This window comes from Myxocyprinus asiaticus, chromosome 41 (genome assembly GCF_019703515.2).
Source record: "Myxocyprinus asiaticus isolate MX2 ecotype Aquarium Trade chromosome 41, UBuf_Myxa_2, whole genome shotgun sequence".
Classification (NCBI taxonomy): domain Eukaryota; kingdom Metazoa; phylum Chordata; class Actinopteri; order Cypriniformes; family Catostomidae; genus Myxocyprinus; species Myxocyprinus asiaticus.
Genome location: NC_059384.1, coordinates 3966378 through 3988576, shown reverse-complemented (window position 1 = coordinate 3988576; position 22199 = coordinate 3966378). Strand labels below are relative to the sequence as shown.

Below are 22199 nucleotides of genomic sequence, written 5' to 3'. Positions count from 1 at the left end.
AATCAGAACACTGCAGGACATTAAATCAGGACTTCTTGCTGAAACTGTTTAAAAATCCTGATGAGGACTGAACTTTTATATCTTTTCTGTAGTGAATCATAAAAGCAGGAAAAAACAAGTATGGATGGAAAAGAGGCTGTTTGCTGTATTTATTGATCTGTGTTTTAATACTGAGAGAAACTGTTTATATTAATATTTAATAATTGTGATGAAATTAGTTTAAATAATAATTGATGTTAAAATCTTCCATGAGTTTATTCATTTTTTGATTTTACTGGCCCAACCTGAGAGACAAATAACCCAGTGTACATCTTTGATCTGGAACCACATATACATCACAGATCTAATAGGAATTAAATTAATATAATACTTGATTCAATGCAACCTAACACAAACATTCAAAAAAACATTGAAAATTAAAATATATTTGCATATCACTGAACAGAGTACACAACAGATCATTAAAAATGTGAATCCAGTACAGAGAGATAAGGCACATGTAAATCATGCTAATTGCTAAACTAAATTATTTTGAAAAATATATTTAAAATGATGTGCACTCACATGAGATAAAGACTCCAGTATTCAGTGTTCTACTAAAAGCTGTTTTATTTTACATGGAGCCGTTTGCTTCATGAGTTCATGCTGAGATCAGATGATCAGCTGAATATTACTCTTTTATCTCAATAATAATCTGTAATTGATTGTTTTGAATGTCACTTGCAGAATAAATTGATCAGCACTGACTGTGAATAGCAGATTTCTTCAACAACATCAGAAACTGAGAACTTTTGCTCTTGCGTGATGCTGAATCTAAACCGGTGTCAGAACAATATCAATATAAATATTAATATTACTGAGTGCACCTTTAAAATACTCTTCATTTATTAAAAGGCTTGTTTAATTTTATTCATAAGACAATTTATTACATGTATGTCTTTTTTCCAGGTAGAAGATTACATAATGACCTTTGACCTTTTCCATCATGGAGGACAGAGTGACATTTCTACTCTTGTTTCTCAAAGTGTTGATGTTCTCTCTCATATACAACTTATTTTTTACATGCAAACTGAATGCTCAGCTTAGACTCACATGACAGAAGACATTTAAATTTGCATTCTGACGTTACTATTATACTGATTTCCATTTAGACACTTTGCATTGGCAGCACATGCTTCAGTTGTCTGGGAGTTTTTAATAGTTCAGTGAGTTTGAAGACTGAAGACTGAGAACTTCTTCATCCAGAATCTAAATCCACAGCAATCATGACTGTCATCACCATCTTCATCTGGATGTTATCTAGCTGCTGTTTTAGAGGTAAGAACAAATTAAAATTAAACTCATTCTACTCTATATGACTGATCATGTGTGCTAGAAATTATTTCCCACCGAAAAGGAAACCAGTTTGTCCGAACTTTTACTAATATTAATATTTTGTCCTTCTGTAGAATCAAGAGGTTCAGTGACAGTCACTCAAACACCTGCAGTGAAATCTGTTCATCTCAGAGACACATTTACTATCACCTGTAAAACCAGCCCTGAAGTCTATCAGGGTTGGGGTAATCAGCCTCTTGCCTGGTATCAGCAGAAACCTGGAGAAGCTCCTAAACTCCTCATATATGATGCAACAACCCTCAACACTGGAACTCCATCTAGATTCAGTGGCAGTGGATCTAATAGTGATTTCACTCTGAACATCAGTGGAGACCAGACTGAAGATGCAGGACATTATTACTGTCAGAGTTATCACTGGATCAACAGTAAAGATGTGTTCACACAGTGATAAAGAGTCGTACAAAAACCTCTGTCAGTCAGACTGCACTGATACACTGACAGATACTTCAGCTGCTCATACAAACACTAACACACACACACACACACACACACACACACACACACACACACACACACACACACACACACACACCAGTGGAGTAAAATTATGTTTGTATTATTATTATTATTCATACAAGTAAATCGTTTTTGATGAGATTATGATTTTTCATGTCATTTATCTTCCACTGTCACCTCCAATTCTTCATCAGATTAAAGTTTTCAGACAGTTTGTTATAAAATACAAAGCAAACAACCTCGAAACAGACGAATCCCTCCATTCAGCAGAAGTGAAACTGGTGTGTTCCAGTTCAGATCATTTAACCAATCAAACAGTGAATCTGAGAGTGTGAGGTGAAAATCACATTTGCATTGTCAGTGTGGAATGATTCTGTTTCTCTCAGAATAGATCTGATCTGTCTCCAGTGACCATGTTCAAACCACAAGAGGATTCATTTAGTTTTACCAGTAAATGCATCTTTTCAGAACTGTTAAAACAGTGAAGACATTGTAAACACCTAAATCTCTCCCAAAGGACTTTCATGAAACATACTACATTCAGTTTTCTCTCTTAGTATAAAGTCAGATTGATTAATGATGCACTTTAAGTCAAATGTAACTTATTCAGAAGCTTTATTGAATGTAACACAAACACAACACATTGAAAGATCACACAGTGAATCGACACTCTTTCAGTATTCAGTTGTAAATCACTGGAGCTGCGAGACACTCAGATACGGCTCATCTTCAGGAGAAACATCATCATTCAGCGCTCTTAACAGCGACTCTTGTGGAATGAGACTTTATGAAGATCTCCATCATGAGTTACTCTGCAGACGAACACCTCTGCCTCTTCCCAGCATGCTTTGCTGAGGGTCAGGAAACTATTCCTCCTGCAGTGGTCATCCTGTTCACTCTCTGCACTGGTCAGAACCCCCTCTGTGACCTCTGACCCGTCCAGTGTTCAGCTCAGCAGTGCCCCCTGTGGAGAGTATGAGCTGAGCAGACAGAGCAGGGCGGCTGAGTCTCCAGAGATCTGTGTGCAAATTCTCTGACTGATGTGCCCACTGCCCTTTGAGATGACCTCTGACATTTCCCATCATAGATACTTTATTGATGTTGGCTCAGTTGTCATGATTATTTATTATCAATTAAAACAGTGGCTTCAGAGTAATCAATCATTTCACATTGAGATTCACACTTCTTAATTTAGACTCATATGACTAAAGACTGAAGATTAAAAGAAGTTTACCTGTATGTGGACCTACAATATGACAATGACACAAAAACACTTAGAAGGTGATGAAATGATTCACGTCAAAGTCCAGATGTAAACCTCATAGAAATGCAGTAGAGGGACTAAACACAGACAGAACAAACAAGAAACCCCTGAAACATCTTACAGCTGATGGAGATCTGTGAGGAGGAATGAACAAAATCTCCTCAAGTGACATTGTTTGAATTATTGACTTCTCTGCATTACTCTTGATTTCTGCTGCACATTTTCCAGAACTGTTGAAGTGTTTTTCACTCATTGAGTTTAATGACACAGAATTACAGTGAATATTAGACTGACAGCAGTATAAACTATTGAAGATCCTTTGCATGCCTTTACATAATCAGCACATGCTTCAGTGATCTGAGAGTGTTTATAGTGCTGTGAGTTTAACACTTCATCACTGAGAACACAACACAATCTTCATAAACACACAACACAACAACAATGACCTTCATCATCATCTTCATCTGGAAACTCAGTGTTTGCTCAAAGTTTGTAGAGTTTATTTTAAAATGATAGATAATTTATTTGTCAAATATACTTTGTTAATAAAATGTATCTTGTTTAATAATATATTTTGTGTGTTTCGGATTGTAATGGACAGATCACAGTCACTCAGAGTCCCTCAACAACAGCAGCTCAACCAGGACAAGAAGTTAAAATAAACTGTCTACCGGCACAGTAGTGTGGGATATCTCTTGAGCTGGTACTTACAGAAACCTGGAGAAGCTCCTAAAATCCTCATATATTGTACATGCACCCTCCAGTCTGGAACTCCATCTAGATCCTTTTTGAGGACTTCCGTTCGGCTTTCGACACCTTCATCCCAGCTATACTCCAGACTAAACTACACCAGCTCTCTGTTCCCACATCAATCTGTCAGTGGATTACCAGCTTTCTGACAGACAGGCAGCAGCTTGTGAGGCAGGGGAAATTCACTTCCAGTACCTGTACAACCAGCACTGGTGCCCCCCAGGGATGTGTGCTCTCCCCACTACTCTTCTCCCTCTACACCAATGACTGCATCACCAAGGACCCCTCTGTCAAGCTCCTGAAGTTTGCAGACGACACCACTGTCATCGGCCTCATCCGAGATGACGATGAATCAGCATAGAGAAGGGAGGTTGAACAGCTGGCCGTCTGGTGCAGTCAAAACAACCTGGAGCTGAACATGCTCAAAACAGTGCAGATGACTGTGGACTTTAGGAGGAACACCCCAACACTGACCCCCCTCACCATTCTGAACAGCACTGTGGCAACATTGGAGTCATTCAGGTTCCTTGGCACTACAATCTCACTGGACCTGAAGTGGGAGACCCACATGACTCCACTGTGAAAAAGGCCCAGCAGAGGTTGTACTTCCTTTGCCAGTTGAGGAAGTTCAACCTGCCACAGGCACTGCTGATACAGTTCTACTCAGCAGTCATTGGGTCTGTCCTCTGCACTTCAATAACTGTCTGGTTTGGTTTAGATACAAAATCGGATATCAGAAGACTACAAAGGACAGTTCGGACTGCTGAGAGGATTATTGGTTGTCCCCTGCCCTCCCTTCAAGAACTATACACTTCCAGAGTGAGGAAAAAGGCTGGAAAAATCACTGTGGACTCCACTCACCCAGCCCACTACCTTTTTGAACTGTTGCCTTCTGGCCGATGCTTCAGAGCTCTGAGCACCAGAACCGTCAGGCACAGGAACAGTTTTTTCCCTCAGGCTATCCATCTCATGAACAGTTAAAACTGCCCCATTGAGCAATAATTATGTGCAATTCACCGTCTAGTCTTTTTATATTTATCAAACACATCCAACCTCTTCTGCCATTATAATCCTTTGCGCTGTATATAACAGATTTTTGTTTAGTAAAGTATATTTATGTGTGTATGTATGTATGTGTGTATATGTGTGTGTGTGTGTGTGTATGTGTATATATGTATGTATGTGTATGTATGTATATATATTATGCAAATATATATTGTCTTCTGTATATACTTTATTTTCTATTCAATTGTATTGTTGTGCACTGGAAGCTCCTGTCACCAAGACAAATTCCTTGTACGTGTAAGCATACTTGGCAATAAAGCTGATTCTGATTCTCATTCAGTGGCAGTGGATCTAATAGTGATTTCACTCTGACCATCAGTGGAGTCCAGACTGAAGATGCAGGACATTATTACTGTCAGATTAATCTGTGTTCACACCAGTGGCGGCAGGGGCCTAAATTTTCAGGTGGGGCTCTGAGCCAATGCACGCGCTGGAAAAAATGTTTGTGCACGCATGTTTTTTTGTTATGGAGGCAGATTTAGGGCTGTTTGATTCCAGAAATTTGGGAATCGATTCCAATTCCGGTTCCTGGTTTTAAGAGTCGATTCCGAAAAAAACGGGGTAAAGTTAAATCTCAAAATAAACAGCTCACTAGCATTCTTTGCACTACTTTTAATAGCATAAATTAGATTTACTATCCATTCTAAAATTAAATTAGCATTAAAACATTGCTTCAATCCCATGAGATAAATTTGAGGGAATTTGAGGCTGTATTTCGAAGAACTACTGCAAATAATCTTAAAAACACCATTTAACCTACACTGAAATTTTCTGTTTCCACTCATGAGTTCTTGTTTAGAAAGAGGTTTATATTAGAATGTACAGTAACTGTCCACTACCGTTTGTACACTGAATAAAATGTCCAAACAATACATTTCAGTTTTATTTAAAAATCCAGACTGTTGTACTGGTTTATTTCATACAATTTAAAAAATATATATAATTGTTTTTAATTTGATTACATGAAATTATTGTAATGTAAAAGTGTGTAAAATGTAGGCTACTTAAAAAAATTAGTGTAAAGGGTTTTAAAACAAACGAGTAGAGAAGCGTTACATTCTCACTTTTATAATGCAGCACATTGATTATTTAAACTTTAACATACAGATTTATTGATGTGAACTGGGAAACTGACACATCTCTGCCATCTCCTTGTTGCAGACTTCATCAGGAATCAGGAATGTTGTTTTTATTTGCCAATTTAATGTCACAAATTTGGCATGTTCCTTGATTTTAATCCAAAGTAAAAATATCGTCAAACATTAAAGGTCTGGAAAGCAGATATTTGAAGAGTTTGTGTGATTGCGAATACAGATCAACTGGTTTTCCTGAAAGGATTCGACTCCAGCTTTGGAGTCGAATAAGGCATTTGCATGACTACATCCAGCTAGCCAAGCTTTTCTGCTGTACCAAGTACGGGAGAAGCATCGTGTGTACGTTTTGCTCTTTTCGTTAGCCTGTTGTTTGATGTTGATGTCAGGTTGATCTGGGCCAAGCTCTTTTACTCGTAGTTTCTCCACCAAAGTTTTCCTCTCAGATGGATTTTGCTGAAGAGATCTTATTGAATTTGATGGCAGACTGGGCAGCTGAGATCCTGCTCCTGTGTCCGCGTTCATCATTGCTATAGTATTACAAATCTATTGACAGAGACTGTCAGTCGTCCAATGAGACGACGGTGAGAGGGAACATCTGGGCATGCTTGGGGAGCTTTCTCTCAGTGCCCCTCATGCCATAATTTTGAGTCCACTGATTGGTTACATTTCTTTTGCACATGTGAATAACTTGTGTCAGCATTGGTTGGCACTGCTCCACCGAGGGGCGCTGGAAAAAGCGCCCCAAGCATGAGCAGTCAGTGGTGGTCAGGACTCTTGTTGAGAGAAGGGACGAAAAGGAAGCTAATTTTCCCCCACATAATTATTTATATTTTATATATTACAAGTTATTATACATTTTAAACACACACATACTTAAAATAAGTTTTAAAAAATTACTTGTTTACAAAAACCTCTGTCAGACAGACTGCACTGATACACTGACAGATACTGCAGCTGCTCATACAAACACTAGTCCACACACACACACACAGACACACACACACACACACACACACACACACATGTTGGTACTCCTGTCATTACGAGGATTCTCTAAAGACATAATGATTGTTATACTGTACAAACTATCCCTAACCCTACCACTAAACCTAACCCTCATATAAACCTTTTGATATTTTTACTTTTTCAAAAAAACATTGTTTAGTATGTTTTTAAAGCTGTTTGAATTACAGGGACACTAGGGGTGTCCTCATAAACCACATTTATAGCATAATACCCTCATAATTACTAGTTTGTAAACTAAAACAAATGTCCTCATAAACCACAAAAAACAACTCACAAACACACACTCACAAACACACACACACACACACACACACACACACACACACACCAGTTAAGAAACTCAACATTATTCATAGACTTCACATCTAGTCATAAATGCAGATTCATATTCAATTATTGTGTGTGTGTGTGTGTGTGTGAGAGAGAGAGAGAGAGAGATAGAGGGAGAGAGAGTGTTTGTGTGTATACCTTACACACACACACACACTCTCTCTCTCACACACACACACCCTCATGTGTTATAGGATTATTTTTTATTTCCATATCTAATCATATCACTGTTTAGTTTGTAGTTGTAAGTCGGAAGTTTATTGACTGCATTGTATTAATTATTAATTGACATTACTGCATAAATAAACTTTGTTTATATTACAAAGAGAAGTGTTTTGGTTTGTTTTGCATACATCTGTGTCATGCTGACGGGATGTCAGTGCTCAGATTCAAACCTTCATTCATAATTTTTTTTTTCCCGAAAATCGATATTCTTTGGATGTCGATTTTCCTAAGAAAACAATCTAATATTGGGACTGTTTTACTATCTGGTTATTAGTCCCTGATTCCAGGGCGGTGCCCCGTCAATATTAATCTTTATTAATATTCTATTGATTTTTGATAATTGATAATTATCTTTGATGATTGTTGAATTTGCAGGATCAATAAGCTAGTGTTAATTTTAATTAATGTTTCATAGATGTTAATGATTGGTGATTATCTTTGATAATTTTTGATTTAAAGAATTAAAAAAGCTAACACTGATTCTCATCAATCTTCTATTGATTTTAATAATTAATAATTATCTTTGATAATTATTAATTATTGCTAATAACCAAACCTGCTCCTAAATGTAGTGCACTACATTTACTGGAGCCCCATATGAGGTTTTAATGAGTTTGATTCAATTAATTAATTAAAATATTAATTAATAACTAAAGAAATAATTATCAATTATTTCTGATAGTAACACTGATCTAAACAACCAGTAAAGCCCTACACTATAAATGTGGTTTATGAGGACATTTCTAGTGTTCCCATAATTCAAAATGCTTAAAAAAAATGTTTTATTGAAAATGTAAAAATGCAAAAAGTTTCTGTGAGGGTTAGGTTTAGGGGTAGGGTTAGGGTTAGGGGATAGAATCTATAGTTTGTACATTATAAAAATCATTATGTCTATGGAGAGTCCTCATAATGATAGCTGCACCAACATGTGTGTGTGTGTGTGTGTGTGTGTGTGTGTGTGTGTGTGTGTGTGTGTGTGTGTGTGTGTAATGACCTTTCTTGCTTTTATCACATTTTCTTCTACTGAAGCACAAGATGCTCTTAGACACATTGTCAAATCATCAGGTTTTACACAAACATTTGGAGTTCATGTCAGTTTGAGTGCATGCTGTCATTAGTGTATATGTCAGAAATTGTGTTTATCTTTCAATTCACCTCAAATATTTATGCAGATAATACAATTTGAGAAAAAAAAAATTTTTTTTATTTAAAATGCAAACTTACAACAATTGGTCTCAGACTTTTGGACACTGTATGACGTAAGTAAAACTTCTTAATATATTGTAACATTTACTCTACTATACTAAACTCAGCAAAAAAAAAAAAAAAAAAAAAAAAGAAATGTCCCATTTTCAGGACACTGTATTTTAAAGATAATTTTGTAAAAATGCAAATAACTTTATTGTAAAGGGTTAAACAATGTTTTCCATGCTTGTTCAATGAACCATAAACAATTAAAGAACATGCACCTGTGGAACGGTCGTTAAGACACTAACAGCTTACAGATGGTAGGCAATTATGGTCACAGTTATAAAAACTTAGGACACTAAAGAGACCTTTCTACTGACTCTGAAAAACACCAAAAGAAATATGCCCAGGGTCCCTGCTCATCTGCATGAACGTCCCTTAGGCATGCTGCATGGAGGCATGAGGACTGCAGATGTGACCAGAGCAATATATTGCAATGTCCGTACTGTGAGACGCCTAAGACAGCGCTACAGGGAGACAGGAAGGACAGCTGATCATCCTTGTAGTGGCAGACCATGTGTAACAACACCTGCACGGGATCGGTAAATCCGAATATCACACCTGCGTGACAGGTACAGGAAGGCAACAACAACTGCCTGAGTTACACCAGGAACGCACAATCCCTCCATCAGTGCTCAAACTGTCCGCAATAGTCTGAGAGAGGCTGGACTGAGGGCTTGTAGGCCTGTTGTAAGGCAGGTCCTTACCAGACATCACATTCAACAACGTTGCCTGTGGGCACAAACCCACCTTCGCTGGACCAGACAGGACTGGCAAAAAGTGCTCTTCACTGTCAAGTCGCAGTTTTGTCTCACCAGGGGTGATGGTCGGACTCACGTTTATCATCAAAGGAATGAGCGTTACACAAAGGCCTGTACTCTGGAGCGTGATCGATTTGGAGGTGGAGGATCTGACATGGTCTGGGGTGGTGTGTTACAGCATCATCGGACTGAGCTTGTTGTCATTGCAGGCAATCTCAACGCTGTGCGTTACAGGGAAGACATTCTCCTCCCTCATGTGGTACCCTTCCTGCAGGTTCATCCTGACATGACCCTCCAGCATGACAATGCCACCAGCCATACTGCTCGTTCTGTGCATGATTTCCTGCAACACAGGAATGTCAGTGTTCTGCCATGGCCAGCGAAGAGCCCAGATCTCAATCCCATTGTGCACGTCTGGGACATGTTGGATCGGAGGGTGAGGGCTAGGGCCATTCCCCCCAGAAATGTCCGGGAACTTGCAAGTGGCTTGGTGGAAGAGTGGGGTAACATCACAGCAAGAACTGAAACTCTGGTGCAGTCCATGAGGAGGAGATGCACTGCAGTACTTAATGCAGCTGGTGGCCACACCAGATACTGACTGTTACTGACTGGACCCCCTCTTTGTTCAGGGGCACATTATTCAATATCTGTTAGTCACATGTCTGTGAAACTTGTTCAGTCTATGTCTCAGTTGTTAAATCTTTTTATGTTCATACAAATATTTACACATGTTAGGTTTGCTGGAAATAAAAGCAGTTAAAAGTGAGAGGACGTTTCTTTTTTTGCTGAGTTTATATGTACTATATGTTTGAGTTTCCTTAATTGAATGCACAGTCTTGTTTCAAATAGTCTCTGCAGGTGTTTTCATGGTTCATTGAGTGAAGTTTATTTATAAAATGTGAGCTAACTGAACAAACAAATGACACAAATAATATAAATAAATAAATCAACTTTTCAAATAACAAAGACAGGAAACTTAAAATAATTGAATATTTTATTTATTTATTGAATTATGACAAGAGAGAATGAGCACTGAAAGACAAAAACACACATATACTTGTGTGAATAGAAGGCCACTGTTAGTCTCCATGTGAGACATGAGTGAGAAGAGCAGAAGAGAATCCAGAGGATCTACTCAGAACACTGATCTCTCCTCACTTCTCCAGTGACTGACAGCTGGCCTTTCTGTTTGGCCTCACAGCTCACTGTGACCGCCTTCATCCACTCCTCCTGAGAGAGAGTCAGACTGCTGCTCCAGCTGTACAGACCGTCCTTCTCCAGGACCCCAGCACTGCTCTTCTCAGACCTACTGCTCCCATCCACCTTCCAGCTCAGGCTCCAGTCTGAGGGGAAGCCCTTGTTGGCCACACACATCAGTGTTGCTGTGTTCTTTGTGGAAATCTCTTCACTGGAGGGCGGCAGGACGCTCACTTTAGGACGAGTGATGCCTGACAAATACACAATAGACAACTTCAAAAGAAGAAAAGATTTCTTTCTCCAGGTTCAAACTAAATAAATTACATTAATAAATTATATAATTTTATAAGATCTTTAAAGATATAATTGAAAACTTCAAACATTAATCTGCAAGTTTTTTCTTCATGTTGATCTGTTCGCTCATATAAAGAAAAAATTTTTCCCCCAAAGACTCTGAATTACCAAAATGATGTCAGTTTGACGGTTTGATTAAATTATTAATAAAGTTCACATATCTTTATATGATTGCAGTTAGACTTACACAGAAGTTGAAGAATATTTTTCCTTCATAAATTTCTCTTTCTACATTAAGAAATAACTATGAAAAGACATTGCCCAACCTCAAGAGAATAGAAAAGAAAATTCTGTACAATGATGAACTTTTAACAGTTAATTTGGTGAAAGAATTCCTACAGTAAAACTTTATATCTTACATATTACATTAAGAAACATTTCATATTGAAGGAGCATTTTTATGAACTCTTGATAATGTTAGTAATTTAAACACAGAGCCATTTAACAGCTACAAAAACTGAATAACATCTCACTTCTGTACGAGCAACGAATTCACATGTGCTGACAAAGTGTAAATTAAGTGTCTTTAAATTTCACGTTCATTTCTTGAAGAACAGCCAAATTATTCAATCTGTCTAATCAGATATTATTAATAAATAAAGAAATATTAATAAAAATCATGAAATTTTAAAAAAGTGAGACAAATCACTGAACTCATACGTGTGTCAATTCAACATAAAACTGACACATTCCACATTATAAAAACACATATAACATTAAAATGATGATTTGATGATTTACTTACTGCCAACATCCAGTCTGGTGCCGCTGCCGAAAGTCCACCACAGTGATACAAACTAATAGAACAGCTGTACAAAAACCTCTGAACGCTTCACTAACTGCACTTTAAACACATGATCACAAACACATCTTTACACAACACACATTCAAACATGATTCATTTCATATTGTGATCGACTACTGTTTAAAAAATACAATCAAAAGATACATATTACATTCCAAATGATATACAACATGTTTATTACAATGTAATAACTCCACTCTATAACTCATTTGATTTAGTTTGATCTACTGAATGCTCATGAGATATCCACAATGAGCAAAAATCATTCGAATTTCAAGCAATTGGAATTAATAACTAAAAGATAAAGATTGAAATGTATGAATGTAATTTGACATGTAATTGTTTCTTATTTCTGCTGTTCTCCTGTAACGGTCACATTTTCTGGTGAGAGGAAACAGTTTTGAATGTGTGTCCCACCCCTCTGATTAAAGCACAATATCAGACTGTCTGTTAGTCAGGACTGTCAAACCAACATCACTGTTCCTTCAGTTCTCACTCATTCACAGTAAAGATGACAGCACACGCTCTCATTATCTGCTCTCTACTGCTTTTCATTGCTGGTGAGAATCTATTTCAGTGCATTTCACAAATATAAAGTAAACTGAATTGTATAAAGTTTTTTATTATTATTTAAAGTGTCAAAAAGGTCTTTTGAACTAATATTGAAAAGTTCTGTTTATTTTATTATGTGTTTCAGAGTGTAATGGACAGATCACAGTCACTCAGAGTCCCTCAACAACAGCAGCTCAACCAGGACAACAAGTTAAAATAAACTGTAAAACCAGCAGTGGAGTGTATAATGGTAACTACTTGCACTGGTACTTACAGAAACCTGGAGAAGCTCCTAAACTCCTCATATATTATGCAACAACGCCTGCAACACTGGAACTCCATCTAGATTCAGTGGCAGTGGATCTAATAGTGATTTCACTCTGACCATCAGTGGAGTCCAGACTGAAGATGCAGGACATTATTACTGTCAGAGTTATCACTACATCAACAGTAAAGATGTGTTCACACAGTGATAAAGAGTCGTACAAAAACCTCCTTCAGTGAAAGAGGAACTACTGATACAGAAACAGTTTCTCTGAATGTTACATTATAAATTGACATGGACACAAAGTTTTTGATTTTTATATTTCACACTCAACACTACATATGAAACTGGACGACACATTTTATTATAAATTCAGTAATTTTTGGTTTATGTTTTACTGGCTGATATGACACTAGTCTTAAACTTTACTGACACCTATCCATGTGAATACAGCATCATGCAAACATAAAACATTTGTTTTCACAGATGTCATATTTTAATGTAATTCATAACTTTAAACATTTGACTTGTTTCACCCCCTCAATTGGACAGGCTCATATAAAGTGAGAGGTGATGTCACATACATGCACTGTAAAAAAAAAAAAAAAAATCCACATTTTACAGAAAATAACTCTAAATTTTACAGTAGTTTTCTTTTTTTCAAATTTGTATTCAAAACTCTGTAAAATTACAGACATTATCTGTAAATTAACAACCCAACTGTCATTTTAAGTTTTTTGACAATAATGACAAATTACATGTATTTCTCATTTATTTACAGAAAAATTACTATATTATTTTTACGGTATTTTTTCTGCTTTCTAAAATTACAGACAAATGTATGTAAAATGACAATAATTATCTGTAATTAAATATGTAGCTCATTATATAAAGGTTTATGTCCATACTAACAATTTAACGATATTCTATTTAATTTTAAGGTAAATCTTATTAGTTTTATATTTACACTGTAAAAAAAACAACAACAACAAAAAACCCATAAAAAAACAATAAAATGACTGAAATTTAAGTAAAATATCCTTATTCAATTAATGTGCAAAATTAATACATTTACAGAAATTTTCATTAAAAGTTCTACAGAGAAACACCGTTATTTTACAGGTATTTCCTGATTTATTATGATCAAACACCTTCAGTTAAGTGATGGCACTAAAAGTTCTACAGAGAAACACCGTTATTTTACAGATTTTTCCTTTAACTACACAGAAATTTATGCTATGGCTTGTACTTGTCTTGGAGAGATTTATATTTGGCCCAAATCTGTTATGTACACTACCAGTTTTGAAACACTATTGTTTATTATAATTTTGTTTCCACATTTTAGAATAATAGTAAAGTCATCATGTGGCAGGGCGGAGGGCGGGGCCGGGTCGGGATTCCGCACACCCGGCCCCTAATTAGGCTGATTAATCCTGAGAGTGATAAGACTGACCGGAGACGGCGGTGCGACAGAAAGAGAGTTACGGACAGCTGTCCGACACCTGTGTGTGTGTTTGTGTCTTTTTGGATAAGTTTAAAATATTATTTTTATTGTCAAGCCGGTTCTCACCTCCTCCTTTCCTTTTCGCTTGTTACACATCAAAACTATGGAATAACATAAATGGAACTATGGGAATTATGTTGTGATTAAGCAAAATCCAAAATAAATCAAAACTGTGTTATATTTTAGCATCTTCAAAGTACTCACCCTTTGCCTAGAATTTGCAGACATGAACTCTTGACATTTTATCAACCAACTTCTTGAGGTATCACCCTGGGATGCTTTTTAAACAGTATTGAAGGAGTTCCCATCTACACTCTTAAAAATTGCTGTTAATTTACTTCAAAATATCAACAGTATAATCCTGTTATTTTTAAATGCAGTACATTACTGTTAATTTTGGTTGGTTAAATGACTTGGACGTAATATTACGGTATTTTACAGTACTGATTGCTCAAAGGAAAGAAAACAGTACTTTACAGTATTTTTGCATTGCATTTTGGGAACACAAGGCTACAGTGAGCCCACACGTGTTTAAGGGGTGATTTTTTCACCCATCTTCATCTTCTGAATTAATAGCATAGCCATAAAACATTACATTTATGTTCAACTCATATTGTGCTGTGATAATGATTTTGGTAGCCTACCTGCCATCAGATCCCAGTATCAACTAAATAAGCTGTTTGTAATGTTATATTTCTGTCTTTAAGCCCAAGATCTTTGTTTCTTTTACTAAAATTGTTTTCTTTAAGTTCTTTGTTGTCAGATTGAATAATGCACTGGATTTGGGTTAATTTGTTAATTTGCATGTCAGGTTTGAGATTGGAGTCTGAGCTGACACACAAAACAGTGCAGAAACACCTCACTTAAGCGGTCAGTGTGGTCAGATAACGTTAACAACTTTAACGTTCAGATCTGGGCTGCAAATCGCAAAAGCATTGTAAGCTTAAATAGGTTGTAGAAACCATTGGTGACAATACTTTCTACAATCTACTTACGACAAAGTCGAAGTATACAACGCTTTTGGGAAACGCAGCTGTACAGCTGATAATGTTAAGTTTTATGCAGGGATGCATGATATTCCTTCTCTTTTAATCTGAAAACACTGGTGATACTGGAATTGTATCTAACTTTTTAAACACTTGTTTCAGTGGGAAACCAACTGTAACTGTGACACCGAGTGCAGCTGGATTTCTGAAACGGATCTTCCATATTACAGGGTGAGATTCATAAAAACATAACTTCTTTTTATTCTGCGAAGTGCAGCCTTCAAACAACATTGCAAATTTAATTTAAACAGTGTTCCATTGTTGTCTCTGTAGCGTGCTGAAATGACAGGCATCTTCGTTTGTGTTCTGATGATGATAGAAAATCATAGACATCTGGCATAGCATTAAGGTGAGTAAATGATGATTGAATTTTTATATTTGGGTGATCTATTCCTTTAAGAAAGCTCTCCTGACACTAATTATGAATACACACATTTGTTTTTCAGGCGTTTCATCGGGATAAATCCTGAGAGAAGTACCAAGGCTGGACGAGGCAAAGTCCTGTCAAAGCGTACGGGGAAAGTCGCCCAGAAAAAGATGACATCAGTCAACCCTCGTGTCTCCAGTCTACTAAAGAAACTAATGGACTATGAGTGGGACTTTATATAAGTCAGTGAACCCAGTCATTCACACACACACACTCACTCAACTCACTCAAACTCACACAAACATTCACATACGAACACTATCTCACACACACACACTCAACACACACAAACTCACACAAACACTCTCACACACACACACACACACACACACACACACACAAACACAAACACTCTCTCACACACACACTCAGTACACACAAACTCACACAAACACTCTCTCTCACACAAACTCACACAAACACTCTCACACACACACACTCAACACACACAAACACTCTCTCTCTCTCTCACACACACACACATACACACTCAACACACACAAACTCACACAAACACTCTCACACACACTCAGTACACACAAACTCACACAAACACTATCTCACACACACACACTCAACACACACAAACTCACACACACACACACACACACACTCAACACACACAAACTCACACAAGCACTCTCTCTCACACACACACACACACACACACACACACACAAACACTATCTCACACACACACACACTCAGTACACACAAACTCACACAAACACTCTCTCTCACACACACACACACACACACACACTCAATACACACAAACTTACACAAACACTCTCTCTCACACACACACACACAAACACTCAACACACACAAACTCACACAAACACTCTCTCTCACACACACACACTCAACACACACAAACTCACACAAACACTCTCACACACATACAAACAGTCTCACACACACACACACACACAATCAGCACACACAAACTCACACAAACACTCTCTCTCTCACACACACACACACAACACTCTCTCTCTCACACACACACACTCAACACACACAAACTCACACAAACACTCTCACACACATACAAACAGTCTCACACACACACACACACAATCAGCACACACAAACTCACACAAACACTCTCTCTCTCTCACACACACACAACACACACTCTCTCACACACACACATCCACACACAAACTCACACAAACACTCACACACAAACACATGCACACACACACAAACTCACACAAACACTTTCTCAGACACTCACACACACTGTTTTAGTCATTCATTCAGCCACTTTCTCAGTTATGAATGTTTGTGTCCAGAGTTCAGTGTTTGGACAGACAGAGATTTGTTATTATTTGTTATAATATGTATTTATTATTTATATGGCTGAAATGTAAGTTTATTTACCCAAATCAGCTTTGGGCTTTGTTTTACCAATTGCCTTATAATTTTGTACAGCTGTTTTGCAAGAATGGGGTTTTGCAAATAAAGAGAGGCGTTTTGAAAAGACACTTTGAAGCTGTATTATTTGTTTTAAAAGTTTAAGTCACTATTTCAAAGGCTACATTTATACACCATTAAAACATGGTATTTTTTATTGCAAGACTAAGGAATAATTTATTAAATCACAAAGTTTAGAAAAAAGTAAACACATTGTAGTCCTTTTTACTAGCAGTCCATTACTCAATAGCTTATACAGTAGCATGTAGTGTATTTTTACTGTAGTTTACAGTAAAATCCTGCAAATATACCTCTTGTGAAAAAGTGCAAATAAACAGTAATTAACTGCTAATCCTTTTGTCAGTATTTTACTGTAAAGGTAGTAAAATAACAGCTTTATGCTGTATTTGCAAAAACAGTAGCAAACTGTAAATTTCAGCTACAGCAAGATACTGTTAATTTTACAGTAACTTGCTGGCGGCCCTGCTGCCAGTTCTTTACTGTTTTTTTACGGGAAAATTTTTAACAGTGTATGTTGGGCACTTATTGGCTGCTTTTCTTTATTATTTGGTCCAAGTCATCAATTTAAAAAAAAAAAGTATTTTATTTTTTTTTTATTACATTTTAATTTTATAATGAAATAAATTAATATGGTGGCACAATTATATTTTTGTCTACAAGACTTATTTCAAACATTTAAACATACGCCTTCAGATCAAAAGATTTTTAAGATCATGAGAAACATTTCAGTCAAGTGTTTCAAAACTTTTGACCGGTAGTGTATGTGTAGCTGCCTGTTTCTTTGAGCAATTTTTACATTCCCCTTTCCAACACTGATAACTGCTAATGATAAGAAACTTGCTAACATTTTTTTAGATCAAGGTTTACGGGGGAGAACAGACACCCAACAGAGAGACAAATCCATCACTAGTAAGTATCAACTGCAGTACTATATAAAATAAGATATTAGTCATCATCATCATCAATCCTTTATTTAATTTTCAGGAGAACATTAAGGGAAAGATCCTCAGACATGTTAAATGCACCTGCAGTTTATACATTTATTAGATGGTTGGTTTGATTTTGGTGTACCAATTGACAATATTTATTTATTTATTTATTTATTTTGATACAACTGTGTTTACCTCGCTGTGATACATATGTGAAAAGTGTCCATTGTTGTGAATCCACGACGTCCTTTGTTTGGTGGTTCACATTTTTCAGACGGGGGTGCTAAGACATGCATTAGGTGCATGGTTAAATTGGTAAACATTTAATAACTAACACTCTCAAATCTGACGGTACTCTGTATTCACATTGCCAGATTGTCTCATAATGGCAAATGTTAGTACAAACAATTTAAATAAAGTTTGTTTAAACTTGTTTAAAGGAATGGTAAATTAAATCCTACTTTTTAAAGACTTTTCAGTTAATCTTAAATTTACATCTGAATACATAAAAAAAAAAGTGTTTTAGAATCAATAGTGGTGTGTACTTTATTTGTAATTAAGTTTCCAACCCCACTTTAATTGTATATGTATCATTCCCTATCTGTAACTCACTCGACGTTGTGTCGATGTAGTGACACTAGGGGTCACTCTTGGGAACCCGAGGCACCTCTGGTCTTTGATAAAAGGCCAATGAAAATTGGCGAGTGGTATTTGCATGCCACTTCCCCAGACATACGGGTATAAAAGGAGCTGGTATGCAACCACTCATTCAGATTTTCTTTTCGGAGCCGAACGGTCATGCTCACTGAGCTGAATTCTCACGACTGTTCATTCACCTCTGCTGGATCTGACGGCGCATTTCAGTGGCTTCTCCCTCCTTTGCACTGGTGCACTGCAGAGAACGCCCCTGGTCACTTCGGCAGAAAAAAGAGAGTATATTTTCCTGAAAGAGTATATTTCTCTAAAAGAGCGGCACACACGGAACGTCTTTTAAAGACACGCCTTTTTAAAGATGCCTTTCCAATTATGTGTTATTCCTGGTTGCATTCGTTACCTCTCAACTTCAGATGGTTAACTTTCATGTCTGGGCGCGACCCACACGGAGGCAGCGATCGTGGATGGTTCATGGTCTAACTGCGAGAACATGACCATGGCAACGTTGCGGTCGCGGCTTGCTTTCGTGAGAAAGCAAGCCACCCCAGCAGCTCCCCGCCTCGGTCCTTCTACCTACGGGTTTGAGGCCAGCGCGGCTAGCACTGGGGGCGATTTGGGGACCCCAGCGGGACAGCCTCCGCCGGGTATCCCCCTGCGGACCTCCCATTTCCCAGCACGCTCTTCTGCCCCAATCGTGCTTCCGGATGAGTCTGCCGGCTCGTCTCATGGCGAGTTCAACCTTTTGTTTATCAGCGAAGCTGATAAGCTCTCGAGCGCAGCATCAAAGAGAGGGCTTGTCCAGTCGGATACAGAAGCCTCAGCTGGGCTCCTCCCTTCGGTGACAATTGCCCAGTCACAGGCTGATGCAGAGATGACGGACATGTTTTCCCGGGTGCAGCCGCGCCCCGCTCTAGTGCCTTTCTTCCCGGAAGTGCACGAGGAGCTGACAAAATCTTGGGAGGCACCTTTTACTGCCCGGTCCCGATTTCTCAGTTTCCCCGCCCTCACTACCCTCGATGGCAGGGCAGCCAGGAGCTGTACGGCAACTCCCCCGATGGATAAGGCGCTCGCGGTGCACTTATACCCGCAGAGTGCCGCCACCTGGTGCGGATGCCCAAAGCTCCCGTCCAAGCCCTGTAGGTTCACGTCATCCCTGACGGCCAAAGCCTTCAGCGCTGCTGGACAAGCCGCCTATGCCCTGCAAGCCATGGCCATCCTGAAGGTCCACCAAGCCAAGGCGCTAAAATAACTGCACGAGGGTAGTTGATGCAGGAACTGCGCTCGGTGACCGACCTCGCTCTCCGAGCGACGAAGGTCACGACGCGGTCTCTCGGGCGGACGATGTCCACATTAGTGGTCCAGCAGCGCCACCTTTGGCTCAACCTGGTTGAGATGGGTGAGGGCGAAAAGACACGGTTCCTTGCTGCCCCTATCTCCCAGGCTGGCCTATTCGGCAACACCGTTGAGGACTTTTCCCAGCAGTTCTCGATGGTGAAGCAGCAGACGGAGGCGATACTGCACATCTTGCCCCGGCGTGGCTCAAGATCCCATACACCGTCTGCTCGCCAAGGGCGTCCCCCTGCGACGGCGAAAGCCCAGGCATCTCTACCACAGCCTGAGCCCAGTTCTTGGCCCCAGCGTAGAGCCCCCCACAGTAAGCTGATTCCCCCTGCCTCACGACCAGGCACAAGGACCCGGAAGGCTCCTAAGCGCCCCTGAGACGGACGACCCAGAGAGGGAAATGTCCGCTGCTACCATGGAGCTGGTATCCAGACCACTCCGTCCCCCGGGGTGGAGGGCCAGGAGGTAAATCTTGTGTTCCCTTTTGTTTTGTGTTTGCCACACCCTGAACGGGCTGCAGTACCCACATTTTCAAAACAAAAAAGAGCGGTTTCCTCACTCTTTTGGTCACATGGTCGGTGTTTACGACCGCTGTTATCACGACGACTGGACATTGAGCACCTGCGACCCCCGCCTTTGCGCCCGACCGCATCACACTCACACCCACGGCCAGGAGGTTGTTATGAGTTACGAGGATGGGCAAAAAGTCCCTCCTTCACCATCGCCGACCCACCCCCCCGACGCTGGGTACATGGAGCAAGGTAAGTGCTTCGAGGGCCCCCTCAGCACAGCCATAAGTTCGAGACGAAGCAAGGCTCCTCAGTGTGGCGAGTGTGTCCGCATACTCAACTACCTTGATGACTGGCTGATTCTAGCGCACGCTTGAGAGTTGCTGTGCGTACACAGGGACCTGGTGCTCAGGGAAAAGAGCAAGCTCTCCCCAGTTCAGAGCATCTCTTTTCTCTGCATGGAGTTAGACTCGGTCTCAATGATAGCGTGCCCCACAAGCGAGCGCACGCGCGCAGTCGGTGCTGAACTGCCTGAAGTCATTCAGGTGGAAGACAGCGGTTCCACTGAAACACTGTCTGAGGCTCCTGGGGCATATGGCGTCCTCGGCGGCGGTCATGCCACTCGGGTTGATGCACATGAGACCACTTCAGCACTGGCTTCAGACTCGAGTCCCGAGATGGGCATGGCGCCACTCTGCCGCCACTTGTTCAGCCCTTGGACAGACCTTGCATTTCTGCAGGCAGGAGTCCCTTTACATCAAGTGTCCAGATGTGTCGTGGTCACCACAGATGCCTCCAAGTTGGGTTGGGTTGCCATGTGTTATGGACACGCAGCCGCTGGCTCCTGGACAGGACCATGGCTGTGTTGGCACATCAACTGCCTCGTGTTGCTGGCTGTACTGCTTGCCCTGCGGAGGCTATTGCCGTTGATCCAGGGCAAGCATATGTTGGTCCGGTCAGACAACACAGTGACAGTATCATATAAAAATTGCCAAGGTGGCCTACACTCTCATTGCGTGTCGCAACTCACCTGCCATCTCCTCCTCTGGAGTCAACAGGTGGTCCAGCTGATTTGGAGTCGATTCGGCAAAGCACAGGTAGACCTGTTCACTTCCCGGGAATCCTCCCACTACCCGCTCTGTCCCAAGGGGGGCTCCCATCAGGGAATACCAGATGCTCTGACATACAGCTGGTCCCGGGGGCTGCGCAAATACGCATTCCCCCAGTGAGCCTACTTGTACAGACCCTGTGAGGAATAGGTCACACTTGTGGCGCCGTATTGGCCCACTTCCCCTCTGTGAGGCAAAGATGTGCGCTTCTTCTCCCATGCGAGTTCACGAACCGTGAACCCTGGATGTCCTTCCTCCCTAGCCCTGTGGCTCGCAAATTCGACTGAGGAATTCGCAGCCAGACCCACTATGGGTACTAATATGCCCTGTACTGCGATAGGTGCTCCACAGGTACCAGTTACTCTGGTAACCCCCTGTGATGTATTTTCAGTGGTACAGTCTCCCTGTTGGCAGACCTGCCTCTCCCTTGGGCAGAAACATCTCTGCCCC

At 39.7% G+C, this 22199-nt stretch overlaps 3 gene segments (V, D, J or C); 2 read left to right on the top strand and 1 right to left on the bottom strand.

Annotated features, from left to right (window-relative positions):
• Positions 1 to 766: 766 nt before the first annotated feature.
• LOC127431732 (Ig kappa chain V region K29-213-like) lies at positions 767 to 1798 on the top strand. The segment is given in 2 exon segments: positions 767 to 1317; positions 1449 to 1798. Coding segments are annotated over 2 exon segments (387 nt in total).
• Positions 1799 to 10596: 8798 nt separating this feature from the next.
• On the bottom strand, positions 10597 to 12067 carry LOC127432118 (Ig lambda chain C region-like). The segment is given in 3 exon segments: positions 10597 to 11062; positions 11911 to 11962; positions 12059 to 12067. Coding segments are annotated over 3 exon segments (378 nt in total).
• LOC127431742 (immunoglobulin kappa variable 4-1-like) lies at positions 12014 to 13274 on the top strand. The segment is given in 2 exon segments: positions 12014 to 12530; positions 12668 to 13274. Coding segments are annotated over 2 exon segments (288 nt in total).
• The last annotated feature ends 8925 nt before the right edge of the window (positions 13275 to 22199 follow it).